Source organism: Gopherus evgoodei, chromosome 3 (genome assembly GCF_007399415.2).
Source record: "Gopherus evgoodei ecotype Sinaloan lineage chromosome 3, rGopEvg1_v1.p, whole genome shotgun sequence".
In the NCBI taxonomy this organism is placed as follows: Eukaryota; Metazoa; Chordata; order Testudines; family Testudinidae; genus Gopherus; species Gopherus evgoodei.
The window spans coordinates 159218587-159243383 of record NC_044324.1 but is presented as its reverse complement, the minus strand read 5'-3'; the positions used below and the strand labels follow the sequence as shown (position 1 = coordinate 159243383).

At 44.3% G+C, this 24797-nt stretch overlaps 1 protein-coding gene and 1 long non-coding RNA gene across 8 annotated transcripts in view; one reads left to right on the top strand and one right to left on the bottom strand.

Moving 5' to 3' along the window:
- Positions 1-11324: 11324 nt before the first annotated feature.
- Positions 11325-24797, bottom strand: part of LTBP1 (latent transforming growth factor beta binding protein 1) — a 364113-nt gene continuing 350640 nt past the window's right edge. For all 7 annotated transcript variants that reach the window (XM_030557132.1, XM_030557134.1, XM_030557133.1 and 4 more), the window contains 3 exons: positions 24077-24199; positions 18471-18620; positions 11325-12281 (listed from right to left, as the gene is read on the bottom strand). In XM_030557132.1, the coding sequence (XP_030412992.1) occupies positions 12112-12281; positions 18471-18620; positions 24077-24199 (443 nt within the window). In that variant the 3' untranslated portion in view covers positions 11325-12111. The remainder of the gene's footprint in view (positions 12282-18470; positions 18621-24076; positions 24200-24797) is intronic.
- Positions 13778-24797, top strand: part of LOC115648877 — an 84168-nt gene continuing 73148 nt past the window's right edge. Inside the window, exon 1 of the long non-coding RNA XR_003999682.1 lies at positions 13778-13858. This is a non-coding gene — a long non-coding RNA (uncharacterized LOC115648877). The remainder of the gene's footprint in view (positions 13859-24797) is intronic.

Below are 24797 nucleotides of genomic sequence, written 5' to 3'. Positions count from 1 at the left end.
GCACTGTCGAGCGCATCACTGGCACCAAAGCTACCCCAAGAGTCTAGGGACCCCCTGGGGGCAGATGGCAGGGAGCGTCGGCTCTGTATAAGTGCTTCCTCTTCTTCGTCACCTGATGAAGCATTGGCAGGTAGAGCCATATCATAACCTTAGTCCCAGATTTGGACCTTAGCATCCAAAATATGGGGGTTAGCATGAAAAACCTCCAAGCTTAGTTACCAGCTTGGACCTGGTACCTGCTGCCACCACCCAAAAAATTAGAGTGTTTTGGGGCACTCTGGTCCCCCTGAAAAACCTTCCCTGGGACCCCAAGACCCAAATTCCTTGAGTCTCACAACAAAGGGAAATAATCCTTTTTCCCTTCCCCCCTCCAGGTGCTCCTGAAGAGATCCACAGACACAAGCTCTGTGAAACTACACAGAGGGACTCCCCCTCTCTGTTTCCAATCCTGGAAACAAATAGTACTTTCCTATTCCCCCAGAGGGAATGCAAAATCAGGCTAGCAAATCCAACACACAGATCTCCCCGATTTCTTCCTCCCACCAATTCCCTGGTGAGTACAGACTCAATTTCCCTGAAGTAAAGAAAAACTCCAACAGGTCTTAAAAGAAAGCTTTATATAAAAAAAAAGAAAAATACATACAAATGTTCTCTCTGTATTAAGATAATACAACACAGGGTCAATTGCTTAAAAGAATATTGAATAAACAGCCTTATTCAAAAAGAATACAAATCAAAGCACTCCAGCACTTATATTCATGCAAATACCAAAGAAAAGAAACCATATAACTTACTATCTGATCTCTTTGTCCTTACACTTAGAAACAGAAGATTAGAAAACAGAACTACTTCTCCAAAGCTCAGAGAAAGCAGGCAGCCAGAAAACAAAGACGCCAGACACACAATTCCCTCCACCCAAAGTTGAAAAAATCCGGTCTCCTGATTGGTTCTCTGGTCAGGTGTTTCAGGTGAAAGAGACATTAACCCTTAGCTATCTGTTTATGACACGCCCCCCAAATTGCAGACAGTGGGGAAGCTCACTGGCGGCAATTTCCTTCTAGAACTTGAAAATAAACAGATTAATACAACACATGCACCTTTACATATACTACTAAGTATATAACTAACAGACTTCTACATTTTAAGAACACTTTTTAACTACTGGATTCTGGGAAACTCTCACGGGAGAGTGCATCAGCAACTTTGTTAGAAGCTCCTGTGATGTGTTGAATTTTAAAATCAAAATCTTGGAGAGCTAAACTCCAACGAAGAAGTTTCTTGTTGTTCCCCTTGGCAGTATGAAGCCACTTTAGTGCAGCATGGTCAGTTTGTAGTTTGAACCGCCGTCCCCAAACATATGGACGTAGCTTTTCCAGGGCGTACACAATGGCATAGCATTCCTTTTCACTGACTGACCAGTGACTTTCCCTCTCAGACAGTTTCTTGCTGAGAAACACGACAGGATGGAAGTTGTGATCTGTTGCTTCCTGCATGAGCACTGCTCCTATACCACGCTCAGATGCATCTGTGGTTACTAGGAATGGCTTGTCAAAGTCCGGGGCCCTGAGCACAGGGTCAGATATGAGCATCGCCTTAAGCTGGGTAAAGGCCTTTTGACACTCATTAGTCCACTTAACGGCATTTGGCTGGGTCTTTTTGGTCAGGTCGGTCAATGGGGCAGCGATTTGGCTGTAGTGTGGTACAAATCGCCTGTAGTATCCGGCCAAGCCTAAGAAGGATTGGACCTGTTTCTTTGACCTTGGGACAGGCCACTTTTGGATAGCATCCACCTTGGCCTGTAGGGGGTTTATGGTTCCTCGACCCACCTGGTGCCCCAGGTAAGTCACTCTGTTTTGGCCTATTTGACACTTTTTGGCCTTAACAGTTAGTCCTGCCTGCCTGATGCGCTCAAAGACATTTTCCAGGTGTAGTAGGTGTTCGGGCCAGGAATCTGAAAAAATGGCCACATCATCGAGGTAGGCAACTGCAAATTCTCCCAGTCCAGCTAGTAGACCATCTACCAGCCTCTGGAAGGTGGCGGGTGCATTTCGAAGGCCGAAAGGAAGGACATTGAATTCATACACCCCCGCATGGGTGACGAATGCTGACCTCTCCTTGGCAGGTTCATCTAGCGGTACTTGCCAGTACCCCTTGGTCAAGTCTATTGTAGAGATGAACTGGGCACGTCCCAACTTCTCCAATAGCTCATCAGTGCGTGGCATTGGATAGTTGTCCGGACGAGTTACAGCATTTAGCTTACGGTAGTCCACGCAAAAGCGTATTTCCCCATCTGGTTTGGGTACCAGAACCACTGGAGATGCCCATGCACTGATAGATGGGCGGATTATACCCATCTGTAGCATGTTCTGGATCTCCCGTTCTATAGCAGCTTGGGCATGAGGAGACACCCGGTAGGGTGGGGTTCTGATTGGGTGAGCATTACCTGTATCAATGGAGTGGTATGCCCGTTCAGTCCGTCCTGGGGTGGCTGAGAACAATGGGGCGAAGCTAGTGCACAGCTCCTTGATTTGTTGCCGCTGCAGACGTTCCAGGGTGGTTGAGAGGTTCACCTCTTCCACGCCCCCGTCTTTTTTCCCGTCGTAGTAGACACCGTCAGGCCACTCAGCATCATCTCCCTGGACTGTAAACTGACAAACCTGTAAGTCTCTGGAATAGAAAGGCTTGAGAGAATTAACATGGTACACTTTAGGCTTTAGTGAGGAATTGGGAAATGCTATGAGGTAGTTTACAGTTCCCAGGCGCTCTTGGACCGTGAATGGCCCTTCCCATGATGCTTCCATCTTATGGGCCTGTTGCGCCTTCAAGACCATAACCTGGTCTCCTACCCTGAAAGAACGTTCTCTGGCATGTCTGTCATACCAGGCCTTTTGCTCTTCCTGAGCATTCTTTAGGTTCTCTCTAGCAAGGGCTAAAGAGTGTTGGAGGGTGCTTTGTAGGTTGCTTACAAAGTCCAGAATGTTAGTTCCTGGAGAAGGCGTAAACCCCTCCCATTGCTGCTTCACCAACTGTAATGGCCCCTTAACCTCGTGACCATACACAAGTTCAAATGGTGAAAACCCTAAACTGGGATGTGGTACAGCCCTGTAGGCAAACAGCAACTGCTGCAACACTAGGTCCCAATTATTGGAGAATTCGTTGATGAATTTTCGTATCATGGCCCCCAAAGTTCCATTGAACCTTTCCACCAGGCCATTGGTTTGATGGTGGTACGGGGTGGCAACCAAGTGATTCACCCCATGAGTTTCCCCACAGTTTTTCCATGGTTCCTGCCAGGAAATTAGACCCTGAATCTGTAAGGATGTCAGAGGGCCAACCTACCCTGGCAAAGATGTCTGTTAGGGCCAGGCACACAGTGTTAGCCCTGGTGTTGCCTAGAGCTACTGCTTCTGGCCATCGGGTAGCAAAGTCCACTAAAGTCAGTACGTACTGCTTTCCTCTGGGCGTCTTTTTTGGGAAAGGGCCCAGAATATCCACAGCTACTCGCTGAAATGGGACCTCAATTATGGGGAGTGGCTGGAGAGGGGCCTTGACCTGGTCTTGAGGCTTACCCACTGTTTGGCATACCTCACAAGACCGGACATACTTGGCAACATCCTTGCCCATTCCCTCCCAGTGGAAGGACTTCCCCAACCGGTCCTTGGTTCTGTTCACCCCAGCATGGCCACTGGGATGATCATGGGCTAAGCTTAAGAGCTTCCCCCGGTACTTAGTTGGAACCACCAACTGTTTTTGCGGCTGCCATTCTTCCCGGTGTCCACCAGAAAGAATTTCCTTGTATAAAAGTCCTTGGTCTATAACAAACCGGGATCGATTAGAAGAGCTGAGAGGCGGTGGGGTGCTCCGTGCCGCCGCCCACGCTTTCTGAAGGCTGTCATCTGCTTCCTGCTCAGCCTGGAACTGTTCCCTTGAGGCTGGGGTCACCAGTTCTTCCTCAGACTGTGGACTTGGGCTTGGTCCCTCTGGAAGCGATGTAGGTGATGGGGTTGTTTCCGTTGCTGGTGAACCGCTCTCCGCTGGTGCACCTGAGGGTATTTCAGGCTCTGGCTGAGCCTTTTGGGTATGGCTGTCTGTTGCTTCTGCCAGCTCTGGCTCACTGGCGCCCTCTGGCGTTGAGTTTGAAGATGTGGTTGCACTTGCTGGTGCTGGTTGCTGTTCCAGTTCCGGGCCTGGGACTGGAGATGCTGTGGCTGTTTCAGTGATAGGCATGGAATCCGGGTCCACTACCTCTGTCTGGGTCTCTGGTAACACAGACGGGGCCTCTGTGGACGGCTCAGGAACAGGAATGGGTCTGGAAGCTTGCCTGGTTTGGCTACGGGTAACAATTCCCACTCTCTTGGCCCGCCTCACCTGGTTGGCCAAGTCTTCCCCCAGTAGCATGGGGATAGGATAATTGTCATAGACTGCAAAAGTCCACATTCCTGACCAGCCTTTGTACTGGACAGGCAGTTGAGCTGTAGGCAAGTCTACAGCTTGTGACATGAAGGGGTAAATTGTAACTTTGGCCTTTAGGTTGATGAATTTGAGGTCAACGAAGGATTGGTGGATAGCTGACACTTGTGCCCCCGTGTCTCTCCACGCAGTAACCTTCTTTCCGCCCACTCTCAAATTTTCCCTTCGCTCCAAGGGTATTTGAGAGGCATCCGGGCCTGGGGATCTTTGGTGTGATGGTGGTGTAATGAATTGCACTTGCATGGTGTTCTTGGGACAGTTGGCCTTGATATGTCCCGGTTCATTACACTTAAAGCATCTTCCATCTGATGGGTCACTGGGCCGAGGTGAGTTACTGGAGACTGGTGAGGTTGAAGGGTAGGGTATCTGTGGCTTTACTTGGGTGGTATGTGGGGTCTTTGGCTGTCCTCGGTTGTAGGGTTTATGGTCTGTGTGCCCCCTGTGGTAATAGTTCCCCTTGACAGTAGTTTTCTTGCTTTCTGCCAGTTCCATCCATTTGGCTCCAATCTCCCCCGCCTCAGCGATATCTTTGGGTTTTCCATCTTGTATGTACCGTGTGATGTCTCAGGAACACCATCCAAGAACTGCTCCATTTGTATGAGGAGGTTCAGTTCTTCCAAGGTTTGAATGTTGTTTCCTGTTAGCCAGGCCTCATAGTTTTTTGCAATGTAGTAGGCGTGTTTGGGAAATGACACCTCTGGTTTCCACTTTTGGGTTCTGAAGCGCCGACGGGCATGATCTGGGGTTATCCCCATCCTGTATCTGGCCTTGGTTTGAAAAAGTTTATAGTCATTCATTTGCTGCTTAGGCATTTCAGCTGCCACCTCTGCTAAAGGTCCACTGAGTTGTGGCCTTAATTCTACCATGTACTGGTCTTCGGGGATGCTGTACCCAAGACAGGCTCTTTCAAAATTTTCCAAGAAGGCCTCGGTGTCATCACCTGCCTTGTAGGTGGGAAATTTCCTGTGCTGTGGAGCAATAATTGGCGCCGGGTTGTTAGGGTTGGCTGGCACATGCAGCCCAGCTTTTGCCAACTCCAGTTCATGTTTTCTCTGTTTTTCCTTCTCTTCATTCTCTTTTTGTTGTTTTTCCATTTCTCGGCGGTGGGCCACCTCTTCTTCTTCTAGTTTTCTTTTGTGTGCTGCCTCTCTTTCTCTCTCTCTTATTTCCATCTCTGCTTGTTTTATTTCCAGTTGTCGCCTGTGTTCAGCTTCTTTGAATTGGTCTTCGGCCTCCATTTTTGCCTTAGAAGTCATGATTCCTGTTTTCTTGTGTTGGGGTGCCCTCCGGTGTTTATCTTCTGAACTGCAGGTTCTCTGTTGCCTCCTGAAGTCTGCCTAGCAACAGTGTTTTTTTCCTTTTCTCTCTCTAGCTAATGTTCAATGAAGGGAAACCAGAAAAACCACTTTATTTGCATGCATATAAGTGCTGGTACTTGCCTCCTAATGGGAGGGCTATTGCATGACAAAAGACCCTTAACAGTTTGGTAATGGCTTCTTGCTTAACATGCAAGCCACAAACTGCCAGAGAGAGCAGAAAAAAAAATTCTCTCTGGTTCCCTTTTAAAACCAACTGTTTCTCTCTCTGCTAAAAAGCCCTTAGCAGAGAAAAGAAAAATATAATATTCCTACTGGCTTCTGGATTCTGTCTATATCCCACCTGCTGCACACCATATCATAACCTTAGTCCCAGATTTGGACCTTAGCGTCCAAAATATGGGGGTTAGCATGAAAAACCTCCAAGCTTAGTTACCAGCTTGGACCTGGTACCTGCTGCCACCACCCAAAAAATTAGAGTGTTTTGGGGCACTCTGGTCCCCCTGAAAAACCTTCCCTGGGACCCCAAGACCCAAATTCCTTGAGTCTCACAACAAAGGGAAATAATCCTTTTTCCCTTCCCCCCCTCCAGGTGCTCCTGAAGAGATCCACAGACACAAGCTCTGTGAAACTACACAGAGGGACTCCCCCTCTCTGTTTCCAATCCTGGAAACAAATAGTACTTTCCTATTCCCCCAGAGGGAATGCAAAATCAGGCTAGCAAATCCAACACACAGATCTCCCCGATTTCTTCCTCCCACCAATTCCCTGGTGAGTACAGACTCAATTTCCCTGAAGTAAAGAAAAACTCCAACAGGTCTTAAAAGAAAGCTTTATATAAAAAAAAAGAAAAATACATACAAATGTTCTCTCTGTATTAAGATAATACAACACAGGGTCAATTGCTTAAAAGAATATTGAATAAACAGCCTTATTCAAAAAGAATACAAATCAAAGCATTCCAGCACTTATATTCATGCAAATACCAAAGAAAAGAAACCATATAACTTACTATCTGATCTCTTTGTCCTTACACTTAGAAACAGAAGATTAGAAAACAGAACTACTTCTCCAAAGCTCAGAGAAAGCAGGCAGCCAGAAAACAAAGACACCAGACACACAATTCCCTCCACCCAAAGTTGAAAAAATCCGGTCTCCTGATTGGTTCTCTGGTCAGGTGTTTCAGGTGAAAGAGACATTAACCCTTAGCTATCTGTTTATGACAAGCCATAACCCCAGTGCTCGAGAACAAAAGGGTGCTGCAGCAGTTGCTGTGCAGGACTGCTCAGGTTCTGGGCATTAAGGCCGAGGAAGTCGTCGAGGAAGCTGATCCCATGGTGGACATCCTTGCCCCCTCAGGACCTTCCCGTATTGCCGTTTCACTTATTAAAAACATTGTGGACACCACCAAGACCCTGTGGCAGACCCCAGCTTCCTTGCTGCCCACTGCCAAGCACAATGAGAGGTGTTATTTCGTGCCCTCCAGAGTGTTCAAACATTTATACTCCCACCCACCTCGATTCTCTTGTTGTGGACGCCACTAACCAGCGTGAGAGACAGGTTTCCTAAAAACAGGGAGGCTAGGCATCTAGACCTTGTTGGGAGAAAGGTCTATTCCACAGGAGGTCTGCAGCTTTGTATCTTGAACCAACAGGCCATCAGCAGCAAGTACTTGTATAACACTGGTGTGGTGATGACCAAATTTAACGAGCGCCTCCCGTTGGACTCCTGAACCGAGTTCTCAGCCTTGGTGGAGGAGGGAAAGCTAGTCTCCCGGGCTTCCCTCCAGGCTGCATTGGACATTGCAGATGCTGCAACTAGGGTCATGGTGACTGGGGTAGCCATGAGGAGGGGATCCTAGCTCCAAGTCTCAGGGATCCCTTACAAGATCCAGCAGACTATTCAGGATCTCCCATTTGAGGGTGTGACTCTGTTTTCTGAGAAGACACACAGTGGAGACCTCCTCCGAGATTCCATCAGTAGAACTGACAGGATGGTTCTCAGAAGAGGAGCAGGAATGGCAGGAGGAGGCAACACCCATCCTCAGGCCAGGGCTCTGGCCAGCCCAATCTGCCCTCTAGCCCTAAACCGGCCTTTTGAACATGTGGCCGAGGACAGCGCACCAAATCAGAGACTGGATTTATCCTGCCTTACTTTTTCCTGACAAGATAACTATCCCTTTTCTCTCATGCATGGTCCTTTATCACTTCGGACTGCTGGGTGATCCACACAGTAAAGAGGGGATACTCCATCCAATTCTGTGCCTGCCCACCCTTCAAGGACCCTTCTCAGGAGCAACTCCTCATCTAGGAGGTGCAGTTGCTTCTATCGCTAGGGGGCAGTGGAGGAGATTTCTCAGGCGAGGGTTTTTATTCCCAGTATTTCCTAATACCAAAAGCCAAAGGTGGCCTCAGGCCTATCCTGGATCTGCGAAAACTCAGCAAGTTTGTAAAGAAACTCAAGTTCCGCATCATCCCCTTACTAGATCCAGGAGATTGGTATGCCGCCCTTGACTTGAAGGACACATATTTTCACATCACAATCACTCAGCCCCACAGGAAGTACCTCATGTTTGTGGTCAATGGTACCCACTATTAATCTATTGTCCTCCCGTTCGGCTTGTCAGCAGCACCTCGAGTATTCACCAAGGGCATGGCAGTCGTTGCCACATTCTTGCGGAGGCACCAGGTACAGATTTTTCTGTACCTCGACGACTGGCTGATCAAAGGCCGCTCCAGGACCCAGGTGGAAATTCAGGTCACATTTATCAGAGCTACCTTCGAGAGTCTAGGTCTATTCCTAAATGAAGAGAAATCGACCCTGTCTCCTGTCCAGAGGATAGAGTTAATAGGGGCAGTACTGGACTCGACCCAAGCCAGGGCATACAAGGAAAGATTGAAAAAATTGGGCTTGTTTATTCTGGAAAAGAGAAGACTGAAGGGGAACATGGTAACAGTCTTCAAGTATGGAAAATATTGTTATAAAGAGGAAGGTGATAATTGTTCTCTTTTACCAGTGAGGACAGGAAAAGAAGTAATGGGCTTAAATTGCAGGAAGGGAGATTTAAGTTAGACATTCGGAAAAACTTCCTACTGTAAGGAAGTGGAACAAATTACTAAGAGAGATTGTGAAATCTCCATCATTGAAGGTTTTTAAGAATAGTTTAGACAAACACCTATCAGGGATGGTGTAGAGCAGAGGTCTTCAATCTGTGGGGATGGCCCCACTAGGAGGGGTGAGTTAAAAAGTTTGGGTTCCACTGGTCTAGATAATACTTAATCCTGCCTTGGGTGCAGAGGATTGAAGTAAATGACCTATCGAGGTCTCTTCCACTCCTACATTTCTGTGATTACCTGTAGCGAGGTGGAGTGGCCTCCCATGGACACAGAGGAGGAGGGACCACTCATTGAGCCCTGGTGGGCGGAGCCAGGCTGCCCTCAGCCCTCCCACTGGAAATCAGCAGGTGGGATAGGAACTATAAAAGGCAGGTCTGGGAGCTTAGTTGGGCTGCAGCTGCTGAAGGAGTCAGATGCCTCCTGCCTGCTCCTGAGCTGGGAGACTGCCACGGGCCCCTGTGAAGCTGGGAGCCACCCGCTGACTAAGCCACGGAGGAGTTGCTGGGACTGCCACGGGACTTCTCCCTGACAACCAGAGGACCCCCTACGGATCCAGGTACACCCTGAGGAGGAGCTAGGAAGTAGCTCTGGAAAACTAGACAACAAAAGAGCTGGCCTGGTACAAGGTCAGTGTGTTGCGGGTGGATCTCCACTGACCCAGTGGCAGAACCCCCGCCACTGAGAGGGCCCTGGACTGGGATGCGGTGGAGTTCGGCGGGTCTGCATCTCTCTTGCCATCCCACCCCTGGGGTGGCAGTACTTCCGCTCTGTAGGCCAGGAGGCCTGTATCAGCCTATAGCCAGCCAAGCTAGGACACTGGGCTCTGTGAATCTTGCCTGAGCCCCCTGGACTGTATTTGGGTGCTCTACCGCTGCCTGAGCCTGAAGGACTTGTTGCCTCACCCGACTACAGGTTTGAGCCTCCTGTTTGTTGCTCTGCTCTGACTGAAGGCCAGAGCCCCAGCCCTGTGTGTTGCCCCGCTAATTCCCCCATGGTGGGTGACACACGGGCGTGGTGAGGCGTAGAGACCTCCCACGGACCCGGAGGGGGGGAGGGGAAGGGCAACCACCACCAACCCACTACATTACCTATTTAGAATATTTTTATATTTTTTTTCTTTTTTGCTTTAAGACCTCTTTTTTCAGCTTCTCTTGTAGTCTCTTCCCTCCTTTATGTCCATTTTGATTAATCTTACTTCTCTCTGCACTTGTGCTAAACATCTCACTTCTCTGTTAAACCTGTTTCTCTCTCTCTCTCTCACCTTTGTGCTCTTCTTTGTTCATCCATACATCATCCCAGAACCATCACCATCAGCCTGAAGCGAATGATACCCACATAGACAACGGTGACAGAGTGCTGCTGCTGCTCCAGGACTCCTCCATCCTTCATGCCACTTTCATCTATTTTCAGCTACGACAAGAAGGAAGATTTCCTCCTCTAGCTGATTAGCATGAAGGGCATGGACCTTGTGGCCTCTGTTATAACAGAGACATACTGAATTATACTACTTCTCCTGATAGATCTCTTCTACCAGCATAGCCCACTTGGGGCTAGACTGTAACCACCATTACTCATTATCAGCTTTTAGTTGTGCCAATAGTCTCATTGACTTTAGTGGGAGTTGCTTTTGAAAATCAAGCCACTTACATAGGTGCCTAACTAAGGATTTAGTGGGGATATTTGCCAAAGTACCCAAGGGAGTTAGAAGCATAAAACCAATGAAAAGTCAACTTTCAAGTCAGCCTAATTTCCTTAAATGTGTTTGAAAATCTCCCCACAGGAGTTTAACTTTGAGTCTTTTGGAGGGTGCCTATAGACAGGGCCGGCTCTACAGTCTTTGCCACCCCAAGCAGTGGACCGAATTGCCGCCACGGGCGGCGGGGGCAGTCCATGTGCCCTCAGGGCAGCAGGCGTGTTTCTGCAGTGGCAGCAATTCGACGGCAGCTTCTATGTTTAACTGAAGCCGCTGCGGACAACAGGGATTGCCGTCCCTTGCAGATTGCCGCCCCAAGCAGAATGCTGGTGCCTGGAGCCAGCCCTGCCTAGAGACTTTAAGGTCAGAAGGGACCATCGTGATCATCTAGTCTGCAATGAAAGTCTTGGCCTTGATAAAACAATATGGGAGAAGAAAATATAACACGATGAATCCTTAAAACTAGATTAGTGTAAAATAAACCCAATAGTGTATGAAAATATTGGTTAGTGAGATATATACTGGTACCCTAATTTTGTTGACTCCATTGTAAAACATGAGAAAACAAATGCCAATAAAAATCAGTAAATCCATGAAAGAAATAAAATAATCTACAATTAATAAACAGCTTCTTTTCTAAAAAAAAGAAAAAGAAAAAAGTGATTTTATTGAGTTATAATATACAGCTTTAATATGTTAGGGTAATCATACAAGATCTCTTTTGTGTTCAATTTACATATTACAATACAGACATGAGCTCAGATCTTTTGTTTTAATATACAAAAGGAATCCAATGGTTGTCCACTAGCAGCTTTGAAACTTGGCAAGAAAGGTTCTAAGGATTTTAAGTGCAGTAAAAGACCATGTAGAATACAAAATGAGTACAAAGGACTTTTTTCCAAGGTGTATAAACATTTGAAAACAAACAGTGCCTGCTCCACAGGGCAGACAACCAGCAATTAAAAAAGTCAGTGACCAATGTTCCAGTCCAGAAAAGAACTGGAGGAGCATTACCCTGTGTTACAACTTTTCTAAAATGGCCTTAAAAATCTGTATAAAAGAATTTGCACTGTTCAGAAAAAGATGTTTTGAAGAGAAACGGTAGGAAAGGAACTGCACAATCAAAAAAATGAAAAAAGTAATATAAAATATTTTCACTGCTATTTAAATGCCAATTAAATCAAGCAATAGTAAAAACAAAAAACCCAACACAACCACCCCCTCTTCTGTTTAAAATAACAGCACTGTTTTGCCCATTTCCAATGAGTTGTACTTATGAACACACTATATACTTGTTTTTCTTCCATATAGAGAAATGTGTCCATTTGGTCTGTCATTTCAGTGAAGCTGATGAATATCAACCCATCACATTTCACCTTCAAGAAACACATTTTAATGCTGTTTTCCATAAAGTCATCACTCTAAATTAGGTGCATCCTCAGCTCAAGTTAAATACATTTCTTCGTTTTCTTTATACAGTGCAGAGTATATGGGCTTAGGTTATGTAGATTCTCCTCTACTCCAGTTCACTGTCTATTTCTGAGTTCAGTGGTGTGCAGTAGTTTGGCTTGTCTGAAGGTACATAGCCTGGCAGACACAAACACTTGTACGAACCTTCTGTGTTAATGCACTTGGCGTTCTTGCAGAGAGACATCCTACTGTTCAGTTCATCGCATTCATTCACATCTGCAAAAACAGACACACCGGAACATGTAGATAAACTGCAGTATAATTAAACATGTCAATGTTGCCATTTTCCTCCACAAAGACTATTTCCCCCTGGATGCATTAAATTAACTTCTATCATCATCAATGGTAGAACATGTATGAAAAAGTGATAAACTGTGTATTAACTTCAGATTAGGCAGAACTATATGGGAGGATCAAAAGCTTTTTAATGAATACACATTTAATGGAAAAGAAAACAGTGAAGTGGATATCATAGGGAATCAGTAATGGTTTAAACAGTCTTTCACTGCTAAATCAGTAGTTTGAATTCAATCTAGGCTGTTAAACAATTATTATTAATTACTCACTTCTAAATAGGCAGAATTTGATTTTTATTTTTTTCTAATTTCATCAGATAATATCAATGTTTACATTTAGTTTTTTTCTATTTTTATCTATACACATTTTCACATAATTATGGATTTTAAACATTTCAATTTTTAACTGTGAAAATTTTTGCAGTCAAAAGAAATTTTTTTGGGTGGGGTCAGACAATTATTTAATGAAAATAGACACAGATTCAAAAAATTAAAGTTTTATAACTGTTAAAACACTAATTGTCAACATCACATGTCAAAATACACAAAATAAATATCCTTCAGTCAAACTCTAATAAGTTCTGAAGCAGCATTTTTCTTACTTTGCCTATCTATAAATTTCAATCACTGAAGGAAATTTTTTTGGTCAGTATGCGTGTGCATGGTGAAACTGATATTTACCAACAAAAATGAGGAGGCTCTTCAAGGTGTGGTCCTGATCTGTATTCTCCCTGGACCATGTGCCCAAAGTCAGAGTAGTGTCCATTGGTCCATGCATGTGCCTGACTTGCTTTATCCTTCTGTCTGAGGCAATAAAGGGTGGGGTGGACTGACCACATCTCCAGTTCCTTCTCCACTATGAATTTGACAGATCTGAAGCAGAGGGGAAAGAGGGTGGGAAGTGGAATACAGACAGGGACCACCCATCTCAAAGAATTTTGAGTTACAGGTAAGTAACTTCCTCCTCTTCTTTGAGTCATGGTCCCTACTGTATTCCACTGTGGGTGACTGAAAGTAATACCTGAGTTAGAGGAGGGTGCAAGGAGGAGGATGGAAGGGTCATGTGGAGAATTGCTGTGCCAAAGCAGGCATCCGCCACTGAGTCCTGCACCAAGATATAGCATTTTGCAAATGTGTGGACAGAACTCCACATGGCTGCTCTACATATGTTTATGTAAGACTCATTTTGAAGGGACGCCATGGTCATTGCTTGAGCTTGAGCTCTAATGGAGTGACCCCAATGGAGTGAATGTTCGTGTGTGTGTGTGGGAGCAGTAGGTTTAACAACTAGTAGCAGAGTTTAATGCAGCTGGAAATCTATTTGGAGTTTCTCTGGGTGGAGATGGCCTGTCACCTGATTCTCTCTCTTACCGTAATAAGCAGCCTAAGGGACTTCCTGATTGTTTTTGTTCTTTGCAGGTAAAAGGCCAAAGCTTGTTGGATGTTGAGGGAATGGAGCTCTTCTGCAGATGTGTGCAGGTTTTGGGAAGAAAACGGGTAAGTGAATGGACTGGTAAAAATTTCAAGTGTAAGCCTAAGGAAACTTAATTCTTGTGGAATACTGTAAATGGCAGGTCTGCCATCATAGCTTCGAGATCTTCTTTGAGTGATTGCTCATGTCCATTCCAATAGGTGTGTACGCGCGCTGTGTGCACGATTGTTGGAAGGTTTTATCCTAGTGGTACCTGTCGGGTCGGCTGTGGAGCCCCCTGGTGCGGTGCCTTTATGGCAGTATATATAGGTCCCTGCTGACCCACTGCCTGCTCAGTTCCTTCTTGCTGTAATACTCCGGCACAGGGAAGGAGGGCGGGATTTGGAATGGACATGAGCAACATATCTCAAAGAACAACAGTTACAAAAGGTAGGTAGGTAACCGTCTTTTCTTCTTCTTTGAGTGATTGCTCATGTCCATTCCAATAGGTGACTCCCAAGCAGGTTTGACGGAGGAAGGGTCAGAGTTCACCGAGTTGCTGATTGCAGTACAGTAACTCTTCACTTAACGTTGTAGTTATGTTCCTGAAAAATGCAACTTTAAGCGAAACGATGTTAAGCGAATCCAATTTCCGCATAAGAATTAATGTAAATGAGGGGGTTAGGTTCCAGGGAAATTTTTTTCACCAGACAATAGTGTGTACACACACACACACTATAAGTTTTAAACAAATAATTTAATACTGGTACACAGTGATGATGATTGTGAAGCTTGGTTGAGGTGGAGGAGTCAGAGGGTGGGATATTTCCCTTACTGCTAAATGATGAACTAGCAATTGGCTGATCCCTCAAGGGTTAACACTCTCACTCTGCAAGGCAGCAGGAATGGAGGGAGATATGCGCATTTCCCCTTTAAGTACACTGCCTTGTTAATTAGATCAGCTTGCTGAGACTGCAGCTGCTGCAAGTTCCCTCCATCCTGAGCCCTGGTGTGTCCCCCTTGCTCTATGGAAGATGAGGTAAGTGGGAAGCAGAGGGGAGGGGGACACCCTGACATTAGCTCCCTCTTCCTTCCCTTCCCCCCTCCACAGCAAGCAGGAGTCTTGGGGAGCAGCTCCAAGACAGAGAGCAGGAGCAGCACATGGCAGTGTGTGTGTGGGGGGAGGACAGCTGCAATTACTAGCCTGCTGGGCAGCTGCTTCACAGGGAACTTAGAGGAGCATGGAGCTGATAGGGGGGCTGCCGGTCCACCCTGGTTCCAAGTCCCCACCAGCTAGCTGCAATGGGTTGCTCTTCCTGCAAGCAGCAGACAAAGCAGGCAGCTGTCAAACAACGTTAGAAGGGAGCATTACACAACTTTAAACGTGCATGTTCCCTAACTGATCAGCAACGTAACAATGAAACAACGTTAACCGGAATGACTTGAAGTGAGGAGTTACTGTACTGTCCTGTCCTGCTGAAGGCTGCATCATCCCTCACCTGTTGGGTGATAGCATAGTGCAACATAAAGGTGTGGATGGAAGACCATGTTGCTGCCTTGCATGTGTCCTGGATAGGGACCTACGCAAGGAATGCAGCAGATGACACCTGTGCTCTTGTGGAGTGCGCCGTTAACGGTGGGGCTGGAATTTTAGCTAGGCCGTAGCACGTTCTGATGCGGGACATGATCCACGATGAAATATGCTGGGATGAGACGGGGAGCCCTTTCATCTTCTCAGCAGGCACCGAAGGAGGATACTGTGTCCAGGGCCCCCAATATGGCCAATAAAGCAGGATTAACAGGAGGTTGCAGGGTTCCCCTGGCATGGGATGCCAGGGGCTCTAGGAAGGCTGAGGAGTTAGTTGCTTCCATGAGTGTGTTGAAATCTGTGATGTTGGACAGATGCAGTATGGCAGAGGCAGTTCTTTCCCCCATTCTGATTCACTGGAAGAGTAAAAGGTGGATGCTGGTTCCAATGACAGTACTGTCAGAGACAATGGAGTGGTGTATAACATATGCGAGGAGGGTGATAGACCCAGTATTGTAGGCATATCCTGTGGCGGAGATATGAGTTCTCTGGAAGTGGAGGGACCCTATAGAGGAGGAGACTCTGGATTCAGTAAGGCAAAGACATCTTGGGGTGCAGCCATGGATCTGGATCTCCTTGGTGTAAGGAGTATTCTCTCTTTTCCGGTCGCCAGTACCGTTGCTGAAGTCTTCCTGGTGTGGGAGCATCTTGCGAGGTGCTGGAGATGGCAGTACCAATGGTTTGCTGCCTGGAAGGAACCATTGAATCCCATTGTTTATGGGTCTTCTTCTCATGCCTGTGGGACTTAGAATGTGGTACATCCCCTTGGGCCGAGCTAGTGGAGGGAATGTTCAGTTCCTTGGACTTGGAGGAAGACTTAGGGGACCGCTTGCTAATCTCCTGACTAGGCCCCACCATGGATCTGTGGGGGCGGTTCTGCTGGCACCAGAGTTTGACGCAAGAGCACATGGCACGCTCCTCGCTGAATCAGGCTGACATACAGGTAGGGTTCCCTGGCCTGGGTCCAAATGAGGTCTCCATGACATACTTCCAGAGAACAAATACTCGGCCTTCTCTGAGATGGCTGGGGAAGGACTGGCAAATACTGCACTTAGCTGGGATGCGAGTTTCTCCCAAGCAGTGGAGGCAGCGTTGGTGGTTGTCGGTGACTGAGAAGGATTGTGAGCAAGAGGCACAAAGTTTGAAGCCAGGGATTCTAGGAATAGTTTAGTACTTGAACAGGCATACCAAGTAGGATGACAGACGATGAAAATCTCCGAAGTCTATTCTAATCTAACTGTTAATACTAGTAACTACTAAAACTAGGAAACAAATAAAATTAGAAAAAGTACGGCTAAAACTGATAAAACTATTTACAACTGTAATTATTAGAACTGCGTCAGAGACAAAGGCACTGAAGGTTCCGAACCAGACTATGCAGCGGTGAGAAGGAATTGGAGAGGCACTCGGTCTGCCTTGCTCTTTATCGCCTTGGATGGAAGCACAAGGCAAGTCAGGGCACATGCACAGATCAATGGATACTACTTTCAAATTCTCCAACTCCGAGAGCATGGTGTGCATGCGTAACCCACAGTGGAATACAATAGGGACCTTCACTTGAGAAAGAACTAATCCTTTGAAGCTTGCTCATAAAGTGCCATCCGGTGACTGTTCAGTGGTCTACGTGAAATGCATTGTTGAGCTCAGTTCTTGGTGTAATACAATTCTTACATAACCATATTAAAAAAGAAAAGAAATACAGCTAGCACTAGTTGGCAGTCTTAGCAGAGAGGCCAGTGACTAATAGTTGTGAAGAGAAATCTACCTCACTCCTCCAGCAAGTCTCTATAGCATTGGACTGAGGTGCAGTAGGGCTATGCCTTCATTGCCAAAAAAGGTGGTTGGTTGTTTGGTTTGTTTTACAGAGAGAGAACAAATGCGTATGAACTATCTTGCTGTAAAATCCTATTGGAGACATGGTGCAAGTAGTTTTTATTGCAGTGCAGTTAGACAAGATCAACAGTATATGCCATCACCTCTGGTTGACCTCAGCTAGCTACTTTGCAGTAACAACCACAGACCCTTTGCCTTCACTAGCAATTTACAGAGATATAGCTAATATACGTTAATTATCTCATTGTAAAACCACACCTTTTTTTGGCAGTGAAGACAGTCGTTAGGGCAGATCAGTATAAAGAAGCGTACGGTGCTGCTACTAGAGTTGCATCTGTTCTGCAGATAATAAGAGTATGTCAATCTCCAGTGCTCTCAGTTCAGTTCTTTACATGAGTAATACATTCACTTAAAAATATCTTGGGGAAACAAGGACAGAAAAATACATGTGAATATATATATACTTGTATATTGGAAAACATATGATACAGCTAGATAAGGGATGACATTTTCCAAAGTGACTTAGGGTCAGATTTTTAAAGATATTTAGGTGCCCAGTGAAATTCTCACAAGCACCTGTGTGCCTAACTCCCATTGACTGACCTCTTGAGGTCCCTTCCAACTCTATGGTTTCAAAGGGAGTCAGACACACAGGTACTTCTGAATATCCCACTAGGCACCTATTGAACCTGTAGGTGCTTAAATATACCTTTAAAAATCTGTCCCTAAGTAACTTTTGAAAATGGGACTTGGGCTTCTAACTCTCTTAAATACTTTTGAAAATTTTAACCAAAGCTTGTTCTGCAATTTAATGTATTACATTTTATTTATGTGAGTTATTACTGAGTGTCTTTTAATTAATAGTACCTTTACCATACTAGTTAGCTTAGCACTGAAATTGACACAGGCAAGCTAACATACTTTTTATAACTATTATGAATAGTATGTTTCCCTAGCTAATTATTAGTAGTATACACTCCACAATCCCATATTTCTCATGGATACCTAGGACAACTGTTCACTGATATTCAAATGATCTAGGAATTCAGAGATGGCTGCTCAAGTGAAAATGGCTTTCAATATATCATATATAGATTTAGAATGTTTAACATAATTCAGATGATCATTTGTCAAAAAGGTTTTCTCCTATGGCAAATAAGTAACTTTACTCACATAAGTAGTTTCACTGAAGTTAAGTAAAAGGGTCTGCTTGTGTGAGTAAATCTGCTAAAATACAAAAAATGAATTGTATGTAAAATATTGCATTGTAATCTCACCAACACAAGTCATTTTGGCCATGTCCAAGTGGTAGCCATCAAAACAATCACAGGTATAGCCTTCCTGGACTCTGACACACCGGCCATTTTCGCATCCATTCAGAATGCCACATTCCTCTGCTTGTAACTCCTCAAAGCTGTTCAGAAAACCTAGGTGGAGAAAGTATTGCAAACAAATAAGTTAGAGAGACGCTGATCCCTTTTTTTATTTTTATTTTTTTTTCTTAAACAAATGTATCATCTCAGGGGTTTACTGGGATGTGACTCAACTTTGTAGAATATAGGTCAGCTTTAGCAAATCTGCTCCATCTGGAATTTTTAATATATTAATAAAATACAGTTATATTTTAAGATGAAAATAAAATGGCTGTTTGAAATGTGTATAACTAATGTTAAAAGATTTGATCCATTTTTAACAGACACATTTTAATAAATTATCTCATTGATAAAATATTACTTTAATAAAATCTTGTAAAATCAGACTTTATAAGAGTTTATAGTGCTGATGTAGAAGTATTTTAGGGTAATTTGAAAAATAATTATAAAAGCTCTTCTAAATATTACTATAAAAAGTGGAGGGAAGAAGTTATATTGTAATTATGCTAGATCAGAGGTAGGCAAACTATGGCCCAAGGGCTGTATCCGTCCCTTAAGACATTTTAATCCAGCCCTTGAGCTCCTGCCAGGGAGCACAGTCAGGGGCTTGCTCCGCGTGGCTCCTGGAAGCAGCGGCACATCCCCCCTCCAGCTTCTATGCGTAGGGACAGCCAGGGGGCTCCGCACGCTGCCCCCGCCGCTCCTATTGGCCAGCAAATGGGGCCAACGGGAGCTGCAAGGGCAGCACCTGTAGACAGGGCAGTACCGCAGAGCTGCCTGGCCGCACCTCCATGTAGAAGCCAGAGGGGAGACATACCGCTGCTTTGGGGAGCTGCTTGAGGTAAGCACTGCCTGGAGCCTCCACTCCTCACCCCCTCCTATGCCCCAGCCCTCATCCCCCTCCCAACCTCCGAAGCCCTCGGTCCCAACCTCCTGCACCCCAGAGCCATACCCCCAGCTGGAGCCCTCATCACCCCCACCTGCACCCCTGCCCCAGCCTGGAACCCGCTCCCGCACCCTGAACTCCTGGCCCCACCCCAGAACCCCCCCCTGCCAGAGCCCTCACCCCCACCCCAACCCCCAATTTCATGAGCATTCATGGCCACCATACAATTTCCCCACTCTTGGGCCAAAAAGTTTGCCCCATTCTTGCTCTAGATGAAACATGCAAAAAAATATTAGTCCCAACTGCCTTGAGTGAAGTAAGAGGAAATTAGACTACTAGCTTGTTGTGGTTTTGGCTAATAACTCTTTAGGATGTCACTCAGATACTTGGATGATGGGCACTGATATAAATGCTTATAAACTACTTTACTGTGTCTTGTCATAATCCTAGGTAGTGAGCTCTCTGGGATAGGGACTGTCTTTGTTTTCCTAGTTCGTACAATGCCTATTATGAGGAAACCTTCAGCCCTGATTTAGGGTCTCTAGACAATAACATAATAATAATAGGGGAAGAATGCATATATTTTAAAACTTATTCAAAACTTATTCAAAAATTTTAAATGCTCATTGAATTTCAGTAAGATTAAAGTGCTCATCTAAGTACCAACAAGTTATTATACAACAGTCTTACTATCTTTCCATTCTTAGATGCAATAAATCAAACAGAACTGTAGATGGCAGCCAACCACATCAAAAAGAATATTTGAGAAAAAGTCCACAGCATTTAATAACATCCCTCCTGATCCAGTTTAAATAATATACTGGGGTTTGGTTTTTTATGCGGTCATGGTGTGTGCATGGCAGGGGACACACAGAGGGGATTTTCTACTGACATTTAATTCACACATTAACTCCACAAACAGACCATTGGTATATCTAAAACCTGTTCATATATTTGGAATAATTTTTAACAGATATTTGATATGTATAATACACCTCAACTATATGTTCTATTAATCTCTTCCTCTCTTTTACTGTTATTCCCTTCCAACTGCCTTTTCACATTTTCCCTTATTAGTCCAGGCTCCTCTCATTCTTTCCCTCATCTCACATTTTCTCTATCCATGCCCTACCTTTCTAATTGTACCCTCTCTGTCCTCATCCATATGCCCTCTATTTGCACAAATCTAGTGTGTCCAGCACTGGCTCTTCAAGGTTGTCTGGATACTTCACAGGTTCATGTCCACTTGTGGCCAAAATGCGCTTCGTTTGGGATAAGCTTGAATTGTGGAACAGATCAACATAACAAAAATGGTGCCACATACCATAGAGACTTAGAAATTAACTTGAACATATATTTACTTTGTTGAGTACACACCTTCACATATAGTAGGGATCATTACAAAGTTTCCTATTAATGTAGTAAACTGCAGTAAGATACAGATATATAATAATGTACTGAGTAGATTATTTTGCTTTACTACAAGAAAGCAGGAAACTTTTCAACAACCTCTATTATATTTTAATCCAGTTAGAGGGGCTCCTTTACATTGCAGGCATTTGCTGGGCCCTGATATAGATGACTATTTATGAAAAACAAACACTGTCAAGCAGGGAAAAGGTGGTGCTCTTGAACAAATTCTTTACAAACGAAAGACATCATCTGTTCTGCACTGTGCTCACATATAGCATGCTGAAATCTTTAATTAGCTGAAACTGGTTTAAACAAGATTGTTTGCACTATAATCCATACTGCAACATGTCTATTTTTAAGCTTGCTTGCAATAAGTAACAAATATTTGTTTGCAGTTCTAAGAGAATCCAATGGTAATAAAATTGAAAAATATTTAATTCGCATGTCAAGATCTGTACTGTAGGCCTTTCAGGGCAAGAATAGTCTCTTTTCTGGGATCGTATTGCACCCAGCACAAGGGGTCTCAATCCCATTTGGGGTCTCTGAGTACTACCATATAATAAACATTTATATTAAAATGATCATTATTAACAACAATACAACTGGCTAAAATGTCCAAAAGGATCAAAACTTTGGGCATTTGCTGAGGCATATACAGCATTTGCTCAAGCATCTGCCCAGGATAGGGTTACACAGATGTGTTCTAGGTTACAGTCTGTGTTCATTGGCATTATTGTTTCTGATTTAGTGGCAGGATGCCAGAGAGATTCTAGTTCTGATATCTCTTCGATATCTCCTAGGGTTACACACAGTTCTCTAATAACTTATTATTAAGTCTTTTATCAATGCTTATAATTTGAGGAAGTACTTTTTTACACCCCTTTATAATTTGGACACTGGAATAGAAAGCATGTCTCCCACTCTATTTCTCTTCTATGATATTGGGGACACGATCATATCTTTCTGGGGTTTTCATTGTGCTCTGATAATTTTCATCAGTGTTAGAAGTCAATATTGTTTAGCTTTGTACAGCTCTGCATAAAGTCTACTAGGTTTGTTAGGTATTAAACAGAGATGAACTCTGGTTTCTGTAGACTAAATTTAATAGAATCATTGAAATATAGGACTGGAAGAGACCTCGATAGGTCATCTAGTCCAGTCTCCTGCACTGTGGCATGACTAAGTATTATCTAAAGACCATCCCTGACAGGTGTTTGTCTAACCTGTTCTTCAAAACTTCCAGTGATGGAGATTCCACAACCTCTGTAGGCAATTTGTTCGAGGTCTTAACTACCCTTAGAGATGAAGTTTTTCCTAATGTCTAACATAGATCTTGCTTGCTGTAATTTAAGCCCATTTCTTTTTTACCTGTCCTCAGTGGATAAGGAGAACAATCTCCTACCCTCTTCTTTATTATAACCTTTGCTGTACTTGAAGACTGTTATCATGTCTCTTCAGTCTTCTCTTCTCCAGACTAAGCAGAACCATTTTTTCAGTCTTCCCTCATAGATCATGTTTTCAAGACCTTTAATCATTTTCGATTTTCTGATTAATCATTTTGCTTTCCTCTGGACTTCCTCCAATTTGTTCAGGTCTTTCCTGAAGTGTGGTGCCCAGAACTGGACACAATACTCCAGCTGAGGCCTTATCAGTGCTGAATAGAGTGGAAGTATTACATCTCGTATCTTGCTTACAACACTCTTGCTAATACATCCCAGAATACTGTTTGTTTTCTTTGCAACAGTATTACATTGTTGACTCATATTTAGTTTGTGACCCACTATATCCCCCACATCCTTTTCTGCAGAACTCCTTTGTAGGCAGTCATTTCCCATTTTGTATTCATGAAATTGATTATTCCTTCCTAAGTTTAGTGCTTTACATTTGTCCTTATTGAATTTCATCCTATTAGTACTTGTGCAATTAGCGGCAGGGAATACATCTCTAACTTCTGCTACTCACTGTAGTCCTCTGGCCCTGTTCAAAGCTATCATTTTGATTTCTTTTACCACTATTTCTTTTAACTTATTAACTCATTTTAATGGGAGACATGTTGGGTAAGAGAGAAGTGATACCTGCATGCTATATGTACAAGGCAGTTGGGATTGCCTGTTCCTTTTGTAACCACCATTTTGTTTCTAACGTAAGACTGAAGAAATATGCTGGACCAAATTCAGCCCTGGTATAAGGGTGTAAGCTGAATTCAAGGCAGTACAAGTAGTTTAGGTCAGTGGTTCTCAAACTGTGGGTCGGGATCCCAAAGTGGGTCACAACCTCATTTTAATGGGGTCAGCAGTGCTGGCTTAGACTTGCTGAAGTCCAGGGCCGAAGCCCAAGCCTAAGAGCTTTAGCCCTGGGCAGCGGGGCTCAAGTTATAGGCTACCTGCCTGGGGCTGAAGCCCTTGGTCTTCAGCTTTCGCACCCCCCAGGGCAGCAGAGCTCGAGGGGGCTTAAACTTCAGTCCCTCCTCCTGGGGTCATGTAGTAATTTTTATTGTCAGAAGGGCGTTGTGGTGCAATGAAGTTTTGAGAACCCCTGGCCTAGGTCCTGATCAAACAGATTTCCACCGACTTCAAAGCAAGATGGATCAGGTTCTTATTCAATTAAAAACCCATGCATTTTTCAAACATAAGTTTAGAACCCTACTTCTATAAGATTCTGTAGGAAGATCTTTGCTTTCCCCGTGACCTATTCATTTGTGTGTGTATTGGCATTCCAACTAAAGCCTGTGCAAATCATACTCAGTGGTCATGCTAAACTAGGCAATTTTTTTGGAGTGAGAACATCATGCACACACTCCACCTCCCCCACATAAGTTCTGCTGGAAAATCATGGAAAGCTGGCATGAAGAATTAAAAAAAAAAAATTTATATACCCCAAAGGAGTTTGAGTCGCATGCTCCAAAGAAAAATTAGTCTTTTGACCTTTAGCTGTAAATCTGTTGGTAAATATAAATTTAGTATACCTGGCACACATTATTTCACTATATTAAACAAAATAATATTGTACTTTGGGCCCAAATGGGCTCATATACAACTCTGGCGCTGGAACCTGAACACCGGACAAAGTTAATGTAATAGGAATAAGTAGAACATAAATAAATAGGCCACACTACTCAGAAGCAAACAGATGAATGAAGCCAACTACAGGGAAGTAATCCAAGTTATAATCCTGCTTTCAAGAATTTTACATAACAGTGATATTTACTTACGGTCTTCAACAAAGAATGGATCAGTTTCTGGGGTATAGTGTTCCTCAAAGTCAACCAAAGCATCTTGTCCATATGGTCGTCGAGATCCTGAAACTGGAACATTGCACAGCTGGGCATAATCCTCTGAGGAGGAAAAACAAAATAGGACATAAAACTAAGCACACTTGTAACAAAGGACACATTACAGCAGTTCCAATGACCTGCAACTCCTGTCAGCTGGAAATAAATGTCTTTCCTAGAAAAAGCATAAATATGAAGCTTCTACAAATTGTTCTCTCCCCTTCAAGAAGAATGTCATTAAAATGTAATGGGCCAAATTAATCCCTTTTGTGACTTCAGTTGTTTTACACTGAAGGAATGGATTTGAATTAACAACTCTCCAAAAAATTAAGGGCCAGATTTTGGCAGTCTTTTCAAAGGAGGAGGGGATGAAAAGGCATAAGCAGCTTACCACACTCCCACTGCACAAGGGCCAGCTGCAATTATAGTCTTTGTATCCCTTGACTGCAAAGACTACTTCAGGCCAGAACAGGTGTTGGAATTAGCCACCCAAAACAAGGCAAAGCGGGTGAGGAGAGAGTGGGTCCATATCTGTCCCACATACACTGCACTGGCCAGTAGAGCTGGGCCAGTGTAGGTAGAGAATACTTTGCATCCTTCCATCATAGCCACTTCTCATTGTCCCACGATGCGGGCCATGTGCTAAAACCAGAGTGCCCAG